Consider the following 21,926-nt stretch of genomic DNA (forward strand, 5'->3'; position numbering starts at 1 on the left):
TAAAAGCAGTACATTACAGTTTTGTGAAATGCAAGGGTATCAGTGGTCACTTTACACATGATGGGGACATCCCTGCTTGTGACCCCTTCCCCCCAACACCAATGATACCAATCTTCTTCCTTCAGACTACAAGCAGGAAACAATCTGTCCAGGACACAGAAATTTCTCCTATCAGCAAGTTACTTCTATGATTCTGCGTATTTGCCCACGTAGGTGGTTTTTGTATTTTCTTAAATAATGCAAATTAAAAAATGCGAGATACTGGTGTAAAAGGGTTCTGCTATCATCTGCTGTTTCTTAAATTCTTCTGTTTGGGAGGAAATTCATATATGCTAAACAAGAGTCTGTTTGAAAGGCACTCTCTCTTAAGGACTTTTAAGTGTTCAAGGAAGAGAGGAAAATGATCATCCTATGTTTTAATGAGTTCATGGAAGACCTGAAAAGAACCTTCCCTTTCAGATGGCTTGTGTCCCAGCAGCTGAAAATTCTCCCCTGTATCATGTCACCCCTAGTGACCTTGTGATCTCCACAAAATGCTGCATCTGGCATTCCCTGACCAATCAAGGAGTGCACTTTCTCAGTCAACTTCTAGGGAACAGACAGCTTGTTTCAATAGATTTATAGTATCAGCCCCTGAAAGGACCTGCCACCTACGTAGTTACAAGATTTACAGGCCTGTCATTTCCTATGACCCCATCTAGATCTTCCCAGCAGAGCTGTGTGAGCTGTTACACACTTTTTAACCACCTTTTTAGATACCCTGCTTTACTCCTTTCCAAAAAAAAAAAAAAAGTGAATAAGCACATCAAAACCCAACAAAACCCTTTACACTGCAGTCTGTAGGTGTCTCCTCTCAATTTCGTCACTTCCTTTACAGAAATGCATGATGCAGGTTCCTCCTTCACTAAGATGCTCATTCTCTGGACCAGAATCTCCATTTCACTGAGGAGAACACTCAGATGCAAACACCAGTCAGAGATTTCCCTGGGAACACAAAAGAAGTAGAGTGTTCCCTCCCACAGCTTTATTTCCACTAAATTGGAACTGCCAAGCTCTGCCCTTTCTGACCACAACTGAGGAAAGATGATCTCCTACTTTTGCATTACATTAGAAGACATTTGTATGATATCCTAGTCCAGCAGCCAGTCAGGTAGCACAGCTCTGAACAGGACACATAAACTGGGGTTCCAGCCAGCAAAGATTTTGGTCACCTATGTCTGGCCACTAATTTGCTGAGAGAAATCTCCTTTTGAGCCTCAGTTTCCCATACTGCAAAATGGGGAAAAGCAGTGGCTTATCTCAAAGGGGAAAATCAATTAAACTACACTGAGATTCAGGAATGGCAGGGGCTACTGAGCTAAATAATCTCAAAGCAATCATGTGCTCTGTTATAGATCTGACAACAACTTTTCTATGCATGTTTTTAATAGAGGTTAACATTTTCATTTTCTCTGAGCATATTTTAGTCTCTATCACATAAAAGCAAGGTCTGTGTGAGGCACCAACAAGCAGAATGCACAATCATTAATTTCTGCAAAGCAGCCTTGGTGTCTGTGAAAACACTCCAGGTAACTCAATAAATTAGAATAATAAACACAAAGGAAACCAGAGAACAAGCAAGGACAGGGCAGAAATCACAAATAGAGGCCGACAGCATAATATATGGCACAACAGCAGTCCAAGCTGGGCCTCCACGAGGCACTGGGGAGCCTCTGGGAGGCGCACGTGAGGTGGAGGACATCCAAGTCTTGGTACTGTTCCTTATTACTCCCTGAATCTCGTACGAGCAATTTTAATTCAAATATCAGCGTGCACGGGCCGCCGGGGCCTCTCCCCACAATGCCCGCGGGGAGATCTCCAGCTGGCAAGCGCAGCACAGCCCCTGTAGCCACAAACCCCCAGCGAAGGAGATCTTGCTGATGCAAACACGAGCCTCAGCAGCAGCAAGCAGGGCCTAAGGCTGAAATGGTGCTGCAGCAGGGGGTGTCCGGCTGCTGTCAGGAGGACAGAGCCTGGTGTCAGCTGGGGAGATGGGAAGGGCTGCAGCTGCCCCAGAGGTGTTAAGCAATACCCTCTGCCTGAGGGCAGGGAGCAGAGGAGAGAGAGGATGAACAACTGTGCTTCTAAACAGGTTACTTTTGGCTCCTTATGCAATCTGCTCTCCTACGGAAGCAAATCAACCCCCGAGGGGAGCAGAGCGAATCTTTAGTACTGGAAAAGCATATTACTTTCTTGTAGGAATGTTTTCTTGCTCTTAGCACCCCTTTCTGGTGTTGTGGTACAGGCAGTACCCCCAGCAAAGTTCTCCTGAACTGGGACTCCTCACACCAGCTCTGCCCCTGCACCCTTATACCTCTATCCCTTATACTGCTCCAGACCTATTTCTTTCCTCAGCACATCAGGTTTATGCATCTTAAGTGCCCACTTCTGCAGCTACTCCTATTTCAGTCCCAAGTGTCTTCTGAACAGAAAGTGCCATTCACATAAAAATGACAAGGACAGGCAGAAAGAATTAGGTTGTGAGGAAAGATTCAGCAAACTTGTTCAATTTTCCTCCTGGATCAAGCCCTGAACCCACAGGAAGCCTCCAGAGGTACTCTCTGCTGCAAACGTTCTGTGACATTTAAGAAGCCTCCCAGTGAGTCCTGGGAGCAGAGCGATGGACTTCTAGGGGAAAGTTTTGTCTTTGCCACACAAGGAACTGATGCTATTTATAACAATTCCTGCTGTCCCCAACTGGGCATGAAGACAATCAGCATCTGTCCACACCCTAGGGGAAACTGCAGAACCAGAGATGTGGTATATGTATCTGGGCAGTTCCTGCTGCTCCAGCATGAAAACGGCAGGGTGGGCAGAGAGGAGCTGTGAAGGCTCAGCCAGGGCTGGGGAGATGAGGGGCTGGGGAAGGGGGCCGGGGGAAGGGGGTGGTACCAAAGGGGATGGGTTTCACATGCGAGTGTCTGTTACTTGAGATCATACAGATGGTTTCTCTTTAGCTGTGGTTTTGAAAAAACCCCTGCCTACTCTGCTGGAGGCCCTTTCCTGCCAGAGCCAAACCTGGAGCTCCCAGACATAGGAAGAGAGCTCAAAGGTCTCTGAAAACAGAGTGCATTATGCTGGGGAGCTGGGAACTGGAACTCTATACAGGTAGTCTTGCATGCTTTGTCTGCTTGTTCTGACAGGGCAAAGCCCAGGAGCAGCACTCTGACCTGGTCCTCCTGCCTGGCAACAGGTTCCCCCACAGCCTGCCTCCACCACTCCCCTCTATCTGCCAGCAGCCCCTCTTCCTCCCGCCCAGTCCTGCACAGCAATCTGCTGACTCTTAATTCCTCTGGCTTAAAGAGGGCCCTGCCTGTTTCCCCTCCTTCCTGCTGCTCACATGGAAGTCTCCTCTCCCTTACTTTCCTCTCTGACACATCCAGATTCCCTGCAAGGAAAAACCCCCATGCTACAAGGCCTTTCTGGGGCATGGGTCTCCTGTTCCTCTCCCCTATGCCAGCAGCAGCACACACATTTGTTTCCTTGCTCCATTAAGCCAGTAAATGAGGCTGGCTTAGCTCAGCACCATGAGCTGGTGCTCTGAGCCCAGGACGTGTCTCAGCACAAGAAGAAACATTGATGAGCACACAGGAGTGAAGGAGGGATTTGTGAGTTTGGCACCACACTGTTCTACCCTCTGACACTGAGGAGAGCAGCTTCTGGAGACCAAATCACGCAAGCTAATGTAGCCTGCAAATGTTTTGGGGGTTGGCCAGGTGACCATGCTGCCTTCTTTGAGGCCATCCACCCTGCTCCAGGAGAAGATAAATCAATGCAAGGCAACATCTGCCAAGATATTGACTTTGGCTCTGCTCACGGACTGCCTACACTTCAGAGATGGGTAATATTCAGCTTGATTATCTCTCACCGCCAAGAGGAAGTTTCTCTCTATGCTTAAAATCACTAGGATAAGCCAAGGAGGAATCGATCTGTGGGAGAGAAATGCTGACAAGAAAGCACGAGTCAGAGACAGGATGAGAGTGGACGATGGGTGAGCAATGGAGACAGCCTCTGGCAGCTTGCCTGGCCAGGTTAGCAACAGCTTGGGTCACTACAGCCAGAGAAAGATTAACACCAAGCACATTACTCCAAACTTTACAGCAGGCCCCTTTACGCTCTTCCCCTCCTTCCCTGAATAGCTTTTCCGCTCTTAAATTGCTCCTCAACATCTTAAAACATCCTTTCTCTGCTCACCCCTGCATCCTCACTGCACTAGAGTTTTCTCATTGCTTCAGGTACACCCAGTTCACTGCTGAAGGCATGACACACAGTAGTTGCAAGGCTTGCCACCTGCTCCACTCTGGCCCTTATGTCACATGCCACCTCGCCAGTGGTGAAAAACCCCACGAGTACTCATTAATTGCACCACATCCACCCCTCAGGTAGACCCTAATCCTCATGGGCTCATATACAAATGCACAAAGTGATTTCACAACGATAAAAGGTGACATTTCATTAACAGAACATGCTGACAAAGCCTCATGAGGTGAGCATTCAGCAACATCATCAAACTTTCCCAGGATAAAACACTGAGCCTTCAACTTGTTTTTCCCTACCACGCTTATGGTAAAACATCCTGTAGGTCCTCTGGCCCTCCAAGGGCAGCAGATGAGAAAAAGAAATCTGAGTCCCTGCAAAAGGAAAACAGTTTTAGGGATAGTCTTGACACTGATTCCTACTTCTGTTTGCCAGGTAGGTTAAGTGTCACATGCTTGGACTGGAGTGGCACTGATTACAGTCTCCTTGGAGCACATCACGCTCCTGAGATGGAAGGGAGAAGGTCAGCCACAGCAAAAGAAATGGGTAAGGACCTCCCAGCCAGGCTCACTCAGCATCTCACTGAGGCCCTTCCCTGAACCTTTCAGCTGTGTTTCTGCCTAAGCTCCTGCTGTTCTCTGAGCCTGAAGGCAGCACAGAATCAAGCAGCAGAGGTAGAAGAGACCCAAAGGAACCATCTAGTCTGTTCTACTCTGTGAAAGATGGATCAGTTCTACTTTGTCATTTGTGGCATCTGTCACTCCTCGTACATGTCTAGTCTGTCCTTAAAGCCCTCCAGTGCTGGAGTTACACAGCCTCCCAAGGCAATTTGATTCAATGTTTTGCTATCTTTACTGTAGCAGATCATACTGACATTAAACCTGTATCTCTTGCTACAATCTTAAACTACTCCTCCCCATCTTCTGCAGAAGACATAGGTCCTTTCTTTTGTATCCTATGTACCTGCATGCTGTTACACATATCGCCTGCCTAGTCCTCTGTTCTTTAGTCCTAACAGCCCCATTGCCATCCATCTCTCCTCATGAATACGCTGTCTAGACTTCTGATCATTCCCACTTCCCTCTTCTGGAGTACATCCAGCTGGACAACATCTCCTTAGAAACATAAAGCACTCCAAAGAGACACAGGACCCTACTGCAGTGATCAGCAAGCAGCCAGCACTACCACTGAAGCAGGGACACAGCTACAGCAGAACACAACGATGCTGTAAAATCTAATGCGTGCCCTCCCTTCTCTCTTCTCTGGGAGCTGGATGCTACTCCCACTTTGAGCTTCCTGTGGGAAAAAAAAAAAAGGCATTTAAAAGGCTAACTGATCTGACCATGTCCCAAGTCCTTGACCCACCTGGCCTGCATTTAAGCCCTACTTCCCAAGTCAGGTAAGAACAAAGCTGCACGTGTTCCTCCACCTTGGGACACACTTTTCAAATTGATAGACCTGCATGCCTCTGACTCATTGCCAGTACTGGAGACCAGCCAGGAGAATAGGAAGGAAAGAAATGCCACTCTAAAGGCCAATGAATACGCATGAAGTATGTTACGCAAGAACCCCCGTGGACCCCCTTACCCAGGTAAAAGTCCTACAGATGGCCCATCCCTAACCACAGTTGATGCAGAGGGGAGGATGTGTGGGTGGACAGATAATTTGATATTTAACTGAAAAAACTAAAATGGGTTTAATGCAGTGCTAGGAAGACAGATTGCCTGCAGCACCTTCTGCTCCTGATTATGGATGCCAATCTCAGGTTTCCCTTAAGTGTAAAAGCAGCCAGGATGTGTGGGTTTTCACCAAGGATTCAGAGACCCAGTCCTACAAAAAGGAAGTGCCACAGGAGGTTAATAAAGGATGACCAGCACTGAGGAACATCCCTGTTACAGCCCAGCAGCTGGCTTTAGTTTTCTGTAGCATCTTATGGTTTCATGGCAGACATGGAGGAGGGGGCGGAGTGTGTTGGGGGCAAATGTGAGGCCGTCTCCGAAGTTTCTACAGCTTCTCCTGCAATGGACAAATCTGGCTGAAATGATCATAACTCACCAGCTAAAGTTCTGATGCTTCAAGGTCAGAGAGGTCTGGCAATTTGAACACTGAGAACTTCCCCTAACATTGCAACACCATTGTCTTTTAAATGTATCTGCCTTCTTTGCCACTTGCACAAGAAAATCTCAGGTCTGCATCCCAGCACTGATGTGTCACCCCATGTGAGCGTCACGCAAGAGTGTCAAGCTTCCCACCCAAGAAAGAGCTACAAAAGAGGGAGGAAAAACCCCCAGCTGCTTCTTTCCAAGTTGCAGGAGTAGAAGCACAGCACACCAAGAATGCTCTGCAGTGTGTTCCTCTGCTGACAGCAGCAAGGTGGCTTTCACACCAGCCTGCAGCATCAGCTCTTGCCTGTCAATCACAGGCAAATAAATGAATGGGATCTCCTACCCAATAGGATCACATTTCCAACTTGGACTGCAATTGAAAGCAGGAGAAGCAGATCACGGGGATGCAAAAGGCATCCAACTACATTCCTGCTAGGAAGAGGAAGAGCTTTACTGGTGACACAGCCCCACTTCTTACTAGCCCTCCTACACACCCCTTTTCTATGAGCTCACAGAACATACATGCACCAGGCATTCTGTGTAGGAAGAGAAAATAAATTTGCTGTGGGGCCAGTCTGAAGAGATAAAGACAGGGGACAGAGCCTGCCTGAGAAATGTCAGGGGGTTATGGAAGGACCACCCCTATTTAACCAGCATGCCAAAGGCTAAAGGGGCAGCAAATGTGAAAAGGGGGGAGGGCCCTCTTCAGCCCCTCTTCATCTTCTTCCACCAGCTTAAAACCTCCCCCGTCCTTTGACTCGAGGGGACTGGTAATAAACCTGCCTGCACTGAAGGGACAAACATGGCCCACTAAATCACGGCCCACACATGTCTCTGCTCATACGAGGAGCAGGGCTCAAATGCTCCTTCCCCTGTGAAGCCTCAGCTGGTGCAAACTCCCTGCTCTACTGCTGCAGGGATGGAGAGTATGGATCATGTTACATCATATTTGGCAGAGAAGGGACAATCATTTTTCAGGGAGTAATCGCTCCTGGAATCTCACTTTTCTCCAAGCTCAGAGGACAGCCTGGAACAGATGGGGGTTTCCTAGCATCCCTGTGCTACCTGCAGCACTCAATAGCTGCTACCTTGCAGCTATTGCAAGTGGTAATGTTTTCCTCCCCTCTCGAGCATTTCCCAATTCCAACATGCTTATTTGTGCCTGGTCCTCTCTGTCACATGCTTTCCTTTCTATTCTCTGGCAGGATGAGCATTGGGCCTGACCACAGACAAATTCCTGCTGACTCCAGCTGGGAATCTGGGCTGGGGGTGGGAATGAAACTCACTACAAAGAAACTGGTGTGGAGTCAGCTAGGCTTTGTCACTGTGGTTCCTCTCCTCCAAAGGAAAAGAAAGAGATAATGATGTTGGAACATTTTAACCTTTCTTTTTCTGAGCTTGATAGGCTTGGCCTGAGGCACCTTCCCGAGCAAAAACAGGCTGCTGCAAGATTGATTGGTTGGGTGCAGAGTTTAAAGGTAATTTTCTCTTGTCACATGCACATAAATTATTGTGGCTCAAGCTGTGATCAGCTCTACATCTCACTTGTTCGACTGCTTTTATGCCTGGGCTCCTATGAGGGGTTGCAGGACCCATGTCCAGTGCTCCCTAAGCAGCATCCAACATAAATATATATCAAGAGCACCACAGGCATACACACAAAGTTAGCGTCTTGGTTTAAGGTGAGGAAAGGGCACATGCCTGCAAATCTGTACAGACAGGTCTTCCAGCTGCAGAAGTTGCAGCTAGAGCCTTGTTTTTCTCATCTACGGACCTCTTAAAAATGTTCTGTCCATGAACGCCAGGGCAAGGAAAACTCATCCACTCAGATTATTCACAAGGGGGAGAGAAAAGAAGATGCACATGCACACACACAAAGGAAGCACAGCTGCAGCCAAAGTGAATTCATTTTTAACATTCATGAAAATATTCACAGAACACTTCAGTGCTATTTGCCTAAATTTTGCTGTTTGGAGTAAACACTTGAGCCAGAGCAGGCTGTATGTTCTAGGCGCAGTACCGCATCAGGGATTAGGGGTGGCTCCTGGATCCAAGTCACAAACTCACACCACGTCCCCAAGTACATGTGACTCCCTCACTTTAAGGCACAGACTCACAATCTGCCACCACATAGTTCCTGACTTTTGATCCTTGTGAAAGGACTTTGTAAGTACCCACAGCCACCGCATTCCCCATCCATTGCAACCTTATGCAACAACAGCACGTGCGCTGTGCCAAACCAAAACACAACAGCAGTGCCAAACAATGACAGCTCTGGCGTGCCCCTGGTCTGAGGGAGCAGACTCCTTTCCCCACCTCTAATCCCCCATCACTCTTCTCAACTAAACCTCTTCACTGGTTTCTTTCCCTGTGCATTCTAAGCAGCTCACTCAAGGGAAAATGCTACAGCACACAAGGGAGACTCAGCTGAAGCCCTAAAGACAAGAGCTGTGTGCGTTGTCTCTTCCTCCTTCATAAATACAGCTGAGACGACGACTGGATAATTGGCTAAGTGCCTGTCAGCTTAATAACAGAGAGAGAGAGAGAGAGAGAGGGGGAAAAAGAGATATTTGTATTTACTATTCAAAGTCATGGATGTGGCCTGCCAGTGGATTTCAACATGGGTTTTGTTCGCAGAGTAAGGCATGAAAGGTGACTGGATGTGCAGCTCCTAGTCAAGGTCTCCTGTCTGGGTGGACAACCAGCTTGGGATGGAGGGAGTGAGGAAGCAGAGCACTGAGGTAGCTGCTATACAGGCACTATTGTGTTCCTGGTTAAACTATCTGTGGTTTCCTACACTGGAAAAGCATCACTGCCACCACCTGTGGTAGGGCACTGTTCTCACTGATACACTAAGTCATACCATGTTAGGGACAGGGACAGTGGTGCATCTCCAACATGGTCACCCTGCTGACCCTGAGAGGAGAGAATGCAGTGGCACCATGAGTGGCAGCTGCACAGTGGTGTGACCATTCCCATTTTATTTTGCAAATGCACAGCACAGAGGTTGGTGCTTGGGAGCTGGAGCCCTCTTGGCCTTTCCCTCATAAATCTGGTGCACTTCTAGGAAGCCATCTAAAGAGAGCACCTGTGATGAGAAACCAGTCAGACATGCCTGGGTTCTTACAGGAAAGCAAGAGGTTGTGTGAAAGAGAGAAGTCTCCCTGCTCTTTGGAAGTTTTCACTACTTCCCTCTGCCACTAAAATGCAAATTTCAGTGGTGAGAGTGGTTCAGTTTGCTACTGGAAAGGGACAGTATTGGCCAGGTCCACAGTGGTGTTAATCACTGAGCCTCAGAAGAGGAAGATGCTATATTCTGTTCACTTGCTGCTTTGTTTTCTTAATAGCTGTAGCAACGGAAGCACACTGAAACAAAAGGACACTTCCAGCATTAGTGACAATTACTGAGGTCCAGGAGTTGGAAAAACATAGACACCTCCAAGTAAGCAGACTCAACCTATCCATCTGGCAGTGCTGCCTCTCAGTTGCAACTGTGGCAACTTCACACAGTATCTGAACATCTGTCCAACTACACATAAGAAAACACTTTCCACTTTTAAGTGGGAGCAAATGTAGGGGAAACACAGCCTTGCACACAGGCACACACAAGCACACACCTCCCAGATCTCATACAGATGTGCTATTGCAAAATATCTGCTGAATGCCAGCCCAGTGTGAGTGGGCTCATTTCCATCAAGTTGTCTGGGACCGAGGCAGCCCAGCCCCAGTGAAATAAATAGAGCTGTGGCAGTGCTATTTCTCCTCTCTTTGCACAGGGCCAAGCACAGTGGGAGCACTCCGGGATCACAGCCGGCTTCTCCCGCACAACCAAGTTACTCCTAATAAACATCTGCAGAAATATACAAGCACAGAGGAGACTGGCAGTTCAGATTATTCTGAAATAGCTGTTTTCTAGGCAGAGGTGAAACTCATCATTATTAGTTCCCATTACTTACCATAAAACCAGGCACATTAGATGTGCTCGAAGCCTGAAGCAAATGCTTTGGTGTCAGATTCAGCTGAAAATCACATTCATTTTTTCTTCAGCAAGAGAACAGTAAAAGAAAACTCAGTAAATTCCTGATTTCACCTTTGTGCCCTCCATTGCACTTACTCCAGGAGAGCACGAGTTCACACAAACCAGAGTGAATTTTGATGGACAACAAAACTAGGTAACTGCAATGAAAATGGCTATATTCAGCCTCACAGTGAGCATGTTGAAGCCCTGCCGCTGCATCAGCAGCAAGCTGTGGCCCTGCAGATCTGTCAGAATCAGATGCCTGTGGGTCTGGATATAAAGGGCAGGTATGTGTAACATATATTTTGAAAACTTATAGTTATGAGATGGCAAATTCCAGTAACTACGAGCTATTTTAAGAATAGGTCTTTCCTCACAACCTGCTGGGGAGGGGAGTGGAAGAGGTACTGACTCTGAGACACTTCAGGGTACTACTATATAAATTTTAATGCCAACTAAGTAGGAAAACATATGGTACTTAGTTGCAAACTGAAGTGTGTGTGCAGACTCAGGGGAGGAGGTTAAACCCATACAGTTCGATACTGTCTCTCCATCTTTCTGAATGCAAAATATATGTACAGTGTTATTAAACAGACATAATTTCACCAAAGAAAGCCCTTCTTTTTCTAATTTCTGTTCCATTCTTCCTTGTGATGGGTTAGTCCCACCTTGCAGAAAGCACATTCTCACAAAGGGCCCCCTTGCTGCTGGGCACACCACATAAATATAGCCCGTGTGTATAAGGAGAGGTGATGATTGCCAGCCTTTGACCACACACACATCGCAACTTCCTTTATCATATGTATGCACACACACTCACATATCTATGGATGCATGTGCTCCTTCATATAATGGCACCATCTGCTGCCAGAGCTGGAAGTTTTGCAACATCATCTGTTACTACATTTATACATTTTTATTTTTCATTCAAAGGAAAGATTCAGCAGAGTTTGCACAGATCCCAGCTTACCCTGTCTCGGCACATGGACGCTAGAATTGGTAATGAAGGCTTTGTACAGACTGGAGAGAGAGACAAACACCTGGGACTTGTAGTCAACACCAGGGTGAATGAGGACGTACTAGGGAATCCTCATTTGTCACGTTTGCTGGGTTGCTGTGTGGCTGAGCCAAAAGGCAACCCAAGCTAATGGATAGGTCACTAGGCTGGGTGTGCCTGAGCCCTGTGTGTAATCCTGGGCGAGTCCCCTCACCTCCTGCCCAGCCCCAGCCGGGGTCCATCCCAGCTAATGGCCTGCCTGCCCTGCAGAGGAGGGGATCTCTCACTCTTGTGTTCATGTGGCACTTAATACAAAGGATGCCTCAACTTAGTGGTGGCCTCTAAGTGCCACAACAATACCACTAATAATCAAGGTTACGATTTTACTGCCAAGACTGTATTATTATGTAGCATTATACATTTGAACATGCCTATTCTCCTTTCTAGCAAAGGGCTCAGCTCAGTGCTCCCTGTTGTAAATCATATGCTAATTGTAAGTGTAATCTGAACAGCTTTTACTTTTTTTTTTAAATGACGGTATAGGACATAAACTTTGTTGTGATGTTGTGTTACTATTTTGCCTGAGGTCCCTTTGTCCTCTAGCACAGCTCCATGTGTAACATATCAGCAAAATACTGGGAGGCCAAGAACAAAGTTTGCATAAATTGCTTATATTGCAGAATTACGCCAACAGCACTGTCATTACTGCTGGTAATTTGATTCTAGCCCGTCGTTTTACACATGCAACTTGAAGAAACTAAGTACCCATTAGGATGGATGTTCCTAAATGTGCTATCAGCCTGAAACTTCACATTATTTAAAAATACCTGGTAAAAATGAAAAACGCACACTCAGTCAAATTTTGGTTTTCATCTGTACACCAGCATCAGATTGATTTAATTCTGGATGAAAAGTTGATGCTTGGAAAAACTCAGGAGCAATGAGCCAAATTCTGGCCTTGGCGAGATCCCAGTTCTCCAACAGGCTGAACACCATCTGAGCAGCGCTCAGCAGCTTACGCCCTGTATGAGTCACTTGTACCTCTTTATTAGCAGTCCCTGGGAATCTGCCCCAAAGACAAATGGAATATTTCTGGCTCTGCCCTTGGGCTTTAGTGGATTTGTACTGGTATAACAGAACAGATTGGAATGGGGGTGTGACCCATTTTGGTTCCAGCTGGTGATGAGCTCCATTTCAGGAGTTTCTAAAGGCTAAATCTGCACTTGTGCCAGGACTTCTAAAATCCCTGGATAACCTGCAAGTCCCGCTGACACCCTTAGATTAGCACTTTAAAGGCACTTTGAGGTGAGCTACTGTAGTGGTTCCTGAGGCAGGTGATCTTTCCTCCTGACATGCTGTACCTGATCCCATAGCATGGACTCTCCACTGCCATTTTGCTTTTAACTCATCTAAAGGGCCAAACACAACACAGAAACACAGTTCCCTTCCTTCCCAGTTTGCAGCAGCTGCCCTTCATTACTGCATGTCTCAGCTCAGCCAACATCCTCGTATTCCTCATCCCCTCCCTAGCTGAAAGTGTGTTACAGTGCACAGGGTCCCTGCCTTTGCTCACTCGACATGTGCAGAGCAAATGAGGTGGGAAGGGATGCTGAAGGCAGGTAAACAACAAGAAGATTTGAGGTTGGGGACTATTTCCCTTTTCCTGTTTTGATTAGTTTGGGGTGCATTTGTTGTGCACTTCTTGTTTGGAGATTTTCTTCTTTTCCTAATACCAAGCAGGGAAGTTGCATACAAAACCTGACAGACTCCAGCAAGGCATCAGCAGGAACTGTAGCCAAAGTTCCCTCTCAATACCCAAAGTAAGGTTCAGTGTCCTTCTCCACTTGCTGAAGACAGAGTTAAAACAGTGGAACCTTAGTAAGTCTGACAGGCTCACCAATACAGTGTCATCTTTGAAATATCCTGAATATCCTGCTCTCTTTCCTTGTTTGCAGCTGGACAAACACCAGCAACTCTGCTCAGCCCTTCTCGCCTGTTGCAGCTCTCAGACCCATCCTCTCTTTTCTGCCTTGCTCTAAGGAGAGATCATTATCCTTTTCCCTGCGGATAGCCTATCATGCGCTATTTTTATTCTCTCTGCAATTCCCTAACTTCCCCATGCCAAATACTCGCTAAGAGTCATCAACCTTCAGCATGGCCAACAAATGAATCAAATCTCCTGCCAGGTCATTTAGGAGATGAGCCAGTTTAGAGTTAGGGACATTTTTTAATAGCCCCATACTGAGGAAATATTTTAAATGCTATAGCTTTAAAAAGTCATCTCCAAACTTTTCAGAATAATTCTATTCTGAGTAACAAGCTGCAGATGAAGCTTCAGAGGACTGGCTTCCTTGAGGAACATTAGGGCTTATAATAAACTATTTTTCTCCACTTGATAGATCAGTCCACCCACCCATTTTTCCACCTACAAGTGTAACCCTATATACAAATATATAAGGACCCAAAGAGGAAGACTCATTTAGAATATCCTGTCCTTAGTGCTTTGGTGAATGATTTGCATCACAATTTACAGGAACAAAATGTTTTTAGTTATCTTGTCACTATGTACACCGCTTTTATTTCTCTCCAACTGGTGTATCTTTTTTTCTCCCTCCTACATTTTCATTTCCCTTCAAGCTACAGGAGCTACTGGGCACTGGTAAACTGATGCTGCACAATCCCTCTGAAGCAGATGTTTACCAAAGATAGGTGATATGATCCACGTATAGAAAACTCTTACCTATCTCTCTGCGGACTTAAAGTTCTGCTTTGAACACAGTTAGTATAGATCATCTAATGGGGTTTTTTTCCCATCTAGCTCTTTCCCTTCTGTAGTCATAGTGGATCTATAGACAGGGAGAGCAGGGCACTGGGAGTTTTTCAAAACAAGGCTGTCTTAAAGTGAGTTATGTTTTGGAGGGTTGAGAAAACAGCGAGGGGGAAGCTAGCAAACAAACCTTTGCTTTAAAACTGAGGACATGAAATGTTATCCTGCAGGACCTAAAGTCCATGGGACACAGGGAAATCTCACACCTTCCAGCTTCATATGGCAGTCCAATCTCCCAGTACAGCTTGGTTTCTGCCTCTTGTCTGAAGGAGGAACTGAAACATCCCAGAAACCTGGGCCTGGTCCCAGGGAAAGGGAGATGAGACAGCTGCCCTTCCTAGGAAATGTGAAAAGGATATAGCTGGCCATATCTACTTAAAGAGCTTAGGAAGGCAGCTGGAGGGAAAAGGTAAAGCCTGTGCGCTGGCCACAGTCACTTCTGACAGAAATGCAGCCTGCTAGGATCACAGTATTGCCCGGGGCAAGCATTTACATGGCCGGGTGGTGTGCTGCTCCTGCAGACAGTGTCACTTGGCACACATCTGGCTGACACAGCTGGATCACTTCGCTCAGGTGTTTTATTGTAGTGCCTGACATAACACTGGCAAGCCACACACAATCACTGAAACCACTCTCCCATGCAGCCCCGTGGAGCTTGCTGATGAAGGAACGCTTTACACGCAGCACATGCAAGCACCATCTCCACCATCCGCTTAGCCCTCTCGGCTGCAAATACAGCTTTAGCACACAGCATCTAGATAAACTCAAAAGCTCCAAGGTTAAGTGGGAAATAGAAATCTAGTGACCCCTGTCCGGGCAAGTGAGCTTAATGACTTGTCTGCTGCTACATGTACCAAACATATGCTGGCAAACATCCGTGTGAGCAGCCCCTCCAAAATAAATGATTGATAGAAGCGATTTGCCTTTAAAAATGGGATAAGTCAGCTAGGAGTCCTGCTAGAAAAGGGTTAATGGGATATATGAATTGGTAGTGAGTGGAAGAGAGAGTAGAGAAGCTGGAGTCAGAGGCAACACCCCTTGTTAGGTGTTTACCATGTCGAATCTAAACCGCTTCCATTGCATATGCAAGGCAGATGAATTACTCTGTAAATCCTATTACTCTGTGTGGATAAATCTTACATTCAAGTTAACAAGTCTGGAGAGCTGGGGAATGGAAGCTGCTGAATGGATATTCCAGGATCAAAACAACCGAGGACATGGGAGGCGACCAAAGCGATATGCGTACGCACACACACACACACACACACACACACACACATCCCTCTTCCAGCATCCTTCTTCCCTCTATCATTAAATGGGAGGGATGCAGGACACGGGGGATCGTGTAGCAGAGCGTTTGGTGACATCCAGCAGGATTTATTTCGCAGAAAGAGAAAGAAAACTTCGCTGCTGCTGTTAGCTTTGCTAGGGGATTGCTCCCTTGATGCTTCAGGGTTTGTGCACTATCAGCTCCTCACACAGATCACAGACTTATTTTAAATTACACCCAGTAGTTTTATAGCCATAATACACAGTGTGCACGCTCACCCACGCAGAATTTTCCTTCAGTAGGGAAGTTACTGCAGGTAAGTTGAGCAAGGCAGAATTTGAAAAAAGAAACCTACAGGAAAAAGGCTACTGTGGTTCAGCTATTTGGGACACTCCTAACCGAAAACCCAAGTAGTGTCAGAAGTACCTTTGGAAAACCTGCACAATGAAACCAGAAATATAACATTGAATACTGCCAGTAAGCAAGGTTTCATGTGCAAAGACATCCTCATCACAACCAGACACACAGGCACAGTATACACCCATTTATTTAACCCTCCAAAAAACCCAACATGCTAAGATACAATCTTTGTAAATGTCAGAGCTCCTATACCATTTTTTCACCAGTCTTTTCAACTATTGTATCCATCTTCCTTCCCCATAGGGCAGAAACATAAAAAAATAAAATTAAAAGACAAGAGTTTCCCAAAAGAACTTGCCTGAGAGTTCTGGCAGCACCAGGGATAAAGTTTTTGCATATGTACAAAAAGAAGCATGGGAAGATCAATGGAACATCTGGCAAGCACAGCTGGATCCCTTTTCGATTCCTCTATTGATACTGCAGGGCTGGTGGAAAGTGTACGTTCACAAGAGCTGGCTAACACAAGCACATCTTTCCCCACTGAAATTCTTTTGATCCAGAGCACTACACAGAGGATAGTGTGGCAAGAAGTGTTCAAAAGCTTTGCAATTTTCTCATATTAAAGCACAAACACACACGCAAAGCCTGTTTGTAGCAGCTGCTGCTACTGCAGTTTGAGAGGTAAAATAACACACACTCTCACAGAGACATATACACACAAATCTGTATCACGTCACACGTATACGTTGCATACATGGAAATACAGATGCACACACAGAAGAGGAAAAGTTGGCAAAATGCCCTACCTGAGGATGGCTGTGTCCCCTTGCCTCACGGTGATGTTATCGGTACCTCGGGTAAAATCCACGCTGCGGACTGGCAGCCCTGTAGGGAGAAGGCAAAGCAACCTCAGTAGGACCAGCGGTAATTGTTTCCGATCAGGCTGAGCCCTTGCTACCATGGCTGGTCTCGTCGAGTTTCACTGTCAGTACTTGTCTCTTTCTCTGCCTGTGTATGTGGACAGACAGATGTAGAAAGAAAAATAATAATAATAATGTACAACTCTTGCTCTGATCGACAGCCCGAGAAAGGGGAGGTGATTTCACAGTCCTCAGCTGCCACTTTCTCTTGCTCTTTTCAGTCTCTTGCTGGCTTCTTTCCCCTCCTTGCCGTTTTTTTTTTAAAGGCTTTACAAAAAAAGTCTTAGCACAGCCTTCAAATAAAAAAGGGAAAAAAAAAAAAAAAGAAGCAAGAGGAAAAAGTCAGGTAGCAAAATAACTACGAAATAATAACAATTAAATCGACCCGTTTAGAGTGATGAAGGGAGGTGGGGAAAAAAAAAAAAAAGGAAAAGGAACAAGAGGAATCCTGTGCCGCCGGGATGCGGGAGGGGATAGTCCTGTGGCTGTGCAGCCTCCAGCCCCGCGCTCCCTCCTAACCCACTTTCCCAGGCGGAGCGAGGGAGGGAGGAGGAGGAGGAGGAGGAGAGAGGGAGAGAGGGAGGAGGGAGCCTTGCTCGTGAGACGGCAGCTCGGCACCACAGCGGCGGCGGCGGGCGCGGAGGGAGCCGCGGGCCGCGCTCCCCATCCCTCTCCCGCGGGCGCAGCCGCCCCAGGGCCCCGCGCCGGGGACGGGGCTGCCCGGGGGGACACGGAACGGCAGCCGCGGAGGGGAGGGGGGCACTGCAGCAGGGAGAGGGGGCTTGGAAAGGCATGAGGGCTGGAAGGCAGAGGGGGGGAAGACCCGAAGGAGAGGGAGGGAGGGAGAGGCAGAGAGGGAAGGGGATGGGAGAGGAAGAGGGGGCTGGAGGAAGGAGGAGAAGGGGTGCGCGAGCGGGGAACTGGAGCGGGAAGCAGAGAGGAGGCAGGAGCAGCCGGGAGCTGCTGAGCGGGAGGGAGGCACAGAGAGTAGGGCACAGAGGACGGAGGAAGGTACGGCCAATATTCTCAGGATGAAATAGTGAGGAAAGCGGGTCCGTGGCCAAAAGTGCAAACAACTTGGCTTAGGGGCCTGAAGCCACACGCTAGCTGATTTACAGAACAGCATCCTTGGCAACTGCCTCTGCAGCCTCAAACCTTGCTTCTTCCCGTCTCAGACTTTCCTCTCGCCAGATAAACAGTTGTACATCCCTCCCTCCCACCTCTCTCCAGTCAGCCCTTCCCGCCCCCCACCTCCTTTCCCAGCCTCGGAGCGACGGACCGGAGACAATGCCGGCATTGAGCTGCCCGCGGTGTGAATGCTCGGCCTGTGCTCCCGGCTGCCAGAGCCCGCAGCTGAGCCCAGCGCCCGCCGGCAGCAGCGCTGCCCACCCGGGAACGCTCCCGCAGCCCACAGCCCTCCGCCGCCGCAAAGAGAAGGGAGATTAAATTAATGGAAAGGAATAAGCTGTATGTTTTATTGCTGATGCCTGCCTGCCATTCCACCAGCCCGATCTCTGCCTGCGGGAGGGATCAGAACTGCTCCTAGGGATGCTTCACTAGTGTAGTAACCCTTCTGCGGCCAAAGCACGGCAGGACCGGGACGGGGAAGCAAAGAGGGAAGGGGAGGTTTGAGAGGGGCCCAGAGAATCAGGTGCAAGAAAAGCCATGGGGTTAACTTGGCTGAGAGTTGCTGTCTTGTGTGGTCACAGCACTGCTACATGTGTGTGCAGGAAGGGAAAAAACAGATCTTGTTCACTGCCTGCTTCACCTCTGCTCCTGCAGCCTTGTGCACACAAACTGAAGAGACATAAGGAATGTCACTGTCATAGAAGTGGCCGTGTGGGACCAGATCAAAGGTCCTTCTAACCCTTGGTCCTGTCTCCCAAGCAGCCTAAAGCCAATGCCTGATGAAGCTCACAAGCACAAGGCAAGCATGCAGTGGTACTGCTCCAGGGCACTTATTTATTTCTAGTGATTTATGGCTAAGGCATGTCCCCAGCCAGTGGCACTGCCTTTGTAGTTAATGGTATTTGAATGATTTTCTTCTTCCAGGAATACATCCAGTTGCTTTCTGAACTCCTAGAAACTGGCCCCTGCAGCCTTGGTATGGAAAGGCCGCACTGCCTATGGGTACTTAAACAATCCCTGCAAGTGTTAAAGGCCCACAAATTAAGGACTAAGGTCATGACACTGCTGCTCCAGTGCCATGCATGCAGCAGCAAGAAGAGATGACTGCTTTGTATTCAAGCCAAGGAGTGAGGCAAGTCAGACGTTTCCTCTGCAGTAGACTTGGCATGGATAGCACCAGAGGGGGACAGGAATGAGGAGCTAAAGGGGTTAATCCACACACTCAGTGTTCCCGAGCTACTGCAGAGAGAGATGCCACCCCACAAGGATATTGCTCTGGAGAATTCCATGCTGCTGACACCTGATTGCTGACCCACCACTCTAGGATGAAGCAGAGTGCAAGGGACAGAGATGCATCGGGCTGCTGGCATGCCAAAAGAGGGGCATCACCAAGGGGAAACATCTGCACTCCTGTGACAGACTTTGAGTACAGCTAAAAAACCTGGTCCCATATAAAGTTACCAGTGAAAGAAATGCACCCCTCTTGCAAGCCAGTGTTGCATGGATCCTTTTTACAAGGGTCTCCCATGTATGTTTTATCTACATTTAATAAGAGCTATTGTATGTTAATTAAATGCTCATGGAGTAAGGAAAACATATTTGTCGAAGATTAACTATTATGCAATGCAAGAAGCATCTGCCACCCAACTGCTAGAGCTCGCTAAATATTTCCTTATCTCAGAGTATTTACTTAGGAGGCAATAACTATCCAGTTAAATCTAAATTTAATGCTTAGTTAAATATAGTTCATAGAAAGTGGCACCAATATGTTTTATACAGAGAATGACAGAGGGGGTTTCAGGGAGGGAGAAGGAAAGAATCCTGTCTCCAGACTCCAGTAAGATCCTGATTCAAGGTGGGACTGCATGTGGCCATGCCTCCCTACCTAGAGAGGTGCATCACAGAGGACTCAGAGGCCCCTCTCTGCTGATACAGCAGTACAGGGGATGACTTCATCTTCTTACACACTTATACAATCCTCATTAGAACCACTGTAGCATAACTATTTAATAATAATAATAATAATCATAATAATAATCATAATAAACAGAGAGATGAGGAAGAAATTCCCCTGAGGGTCTTGTAAACGTTGTGAAAAATAAAACAAAATCAAAACCTAAAGCTGATAGGTCTTATTTGCTTTTAGAAGTGTACAGAAGCAAAAGGAAGGGGTTACATAGGTGTAACAGGCCAAACAAGCAAGAATCACACAAATCCTAGGAGACCGCCTCATGAGTAAAATAAATAATGTTATTTTTGTATGTGTTCCCAGAAGAAATAACTCTCTGGACTCATCTCCCCCTGCTGGAAGCAGATAACGAAACAGCATGTCTGGCTCCTAACTTTCCTACCTACCTTCTGAAAACTTGAGGAAAAATTCAGGTAAACAGTCAGAGCATGGGCACCACAAATCCATACTGCAGCCTTTTAATGCCATTTATCAATGCTCCTGGTGGGTGCAGGACTGGCAGGACAAGCCTGACTGACCAGATTTTGTCACTATGCAGAAAGGAATGGATGGAGCAGCATGAGCCCAGCCCAACAGGTACATCACTCCCCTCCAATGCAAAACACTTAAACCCTGTTCAAAGGGAACAGGGCCTAGAGCAACACACTCTGGTGAGCACAGGCTGTAAGGCACGGCCAGAGACATGATAGAAATGTTTGGATGGCAGATTCAGGAACATACCTGTGTTTCCATGCTATGGATGAGGGATTCGTTTGTGTACAAGCTGGAAGGAAAACACCAGCATGAGCTGAGGCAGCCTGGCTATCCCTAGTTTCACTGGCTTCGAGGGGAATGGGCTGAAGACATCCCAGTGTGGATATTTAGGCCAGCTAAAAGAGAGAACCTCCACGCTGGTCCTGGATGGGCAGGAAATGTGTAGAGATATGCTGAGGTGCCCTAGGACAGGTGCTCAGGTCACCTCTGCCTACCTGTGTGGCAGCTCAGGAACTGACATTGTGAAAGCCTGAAGTGCCATCTGCTTTTCATGGGGAGCCAAGAGACACTGAAAGCATGGACTCTATCCACAAATAGGAGTGGGGCTTTTTTGCATTTGAGGTGACTAAATGCAAAGAGCGATCCATGAACTTCACTCAGTGCCAACTGCAACAACCATCTGTATGATGTGGATGGCTGCCCTCTAGGATGAAGTGAGGCTCATCAGCTCACACCAAACAGCCACAAAATGGAACTGTTCTCACTTGACTTTCACTTGCTACCAGCCACACCAAAACTGATGACTTTATCCCAAATATTGCTGGAATCAGGAAAAAGGCATTTCTGAAAAATACCGGACCCTATCATGACTGACACAATAGTTTTAAGGGGATTTTGCAGTGGCTCTTCCAGCAGAGTCAAGGCATGTAGGGACTTTATTTGGGATATCTGCAACAATGAGTGAAAACGTATGATGGTTTGTGAGCTATAACATTTTTAGTCAAGATACACTGCTGCACAACGCAGCAGAGCCTGCTCAAAGCTTCTCAGCCATGAAGAGAAAATGCAATTTTGTCGCATTGGCAGAGGAGTTATGGAGAGGAACGAGGAAGAGCCAAAGGGGTTTCACCACATGGGAAGGAAGGTTGGGGACCTTGGAAGGACAGTGGTGATCTCTCATTCCTCTCTTCATTCCCATACTTGCAGCTCCTACATGCACACGTTTCTGCTCTGATGTGCAAGGACAGCATCCCACTGCAATTAAGCAGTAATGTTCCATTCTCCTTTGGTCCCTAGGATACAGGGAGCCACAGGAGTAGAAGAAAAGGAGGAAAAGCAGGGCTAGAAGAAAGATGGAAACTCAAACTTACAAAGCACTTATTATAAGAAAAAAACTGGAGTTTGAGGAAAAAAAAAAACATGTATATGGTTTTTGTGAATACTTTGCAAGCCTAAAAATTAAACTGGCTTTTGATGCTGAAGAAAAGAGCCAGTTTAGAGCCAAGGCTAACATGCAGACAAGTAATGCAACAAGACCAAGCCTCCTGTGAAGTAAGGACCTC

General features: G+C 47.1%; 1 protein-coding gene across 17 annotated transcripts in view; it reads right to left on the bottom strand.

The window, feature by feature from the left end:
* Positions 1-21,926, bottom strand: part of LSAMP (limbic system associated membrane protein) — a 731,774-nt gene that overhangs the window by 290,196 nt on the left and 419,652 nt on the right. For 14 of the 17 annotated variants that reach the window (XR_011151899.1, XM_069020423.1, XM_069020452.1 and 11 more), the window contains one exon: positions 16,680-16,758. Coding sequence is in view for 16 of the 17 variants with exons in the window: in XM_069020423.1 (XP_068876524.1) it covers positions 16,680-16,758 (79 nt within the window). In the remaining variant the exon portion in view is untranslated. Of the gene's footprint in view, positions 1-16,679; positions 17,263-21,926 lie in introns of those variants that run through there. The other 3 variants (XM_069020444.1, XM_069020507.1, XM_069020457.1) reach the window with 1 other exon arrangement.

The sequence above is a fragment of the Aphelocoma coerulescens genome, chromosome 1 (assembly GCF_041296385.1).
Source record: "Aphelocoma coerulescens isolate FSJ_1873_10779 chromosome 1, UR_Acoe_1.0, whole genome shotgun sequence".
Classification (NCBI taxonomy): Eukaryota; Metazoa; Chordata; class Aves; order Passeriformes; family Corvidae; genus Aphelocoma; species Aphelocoma coerulescens.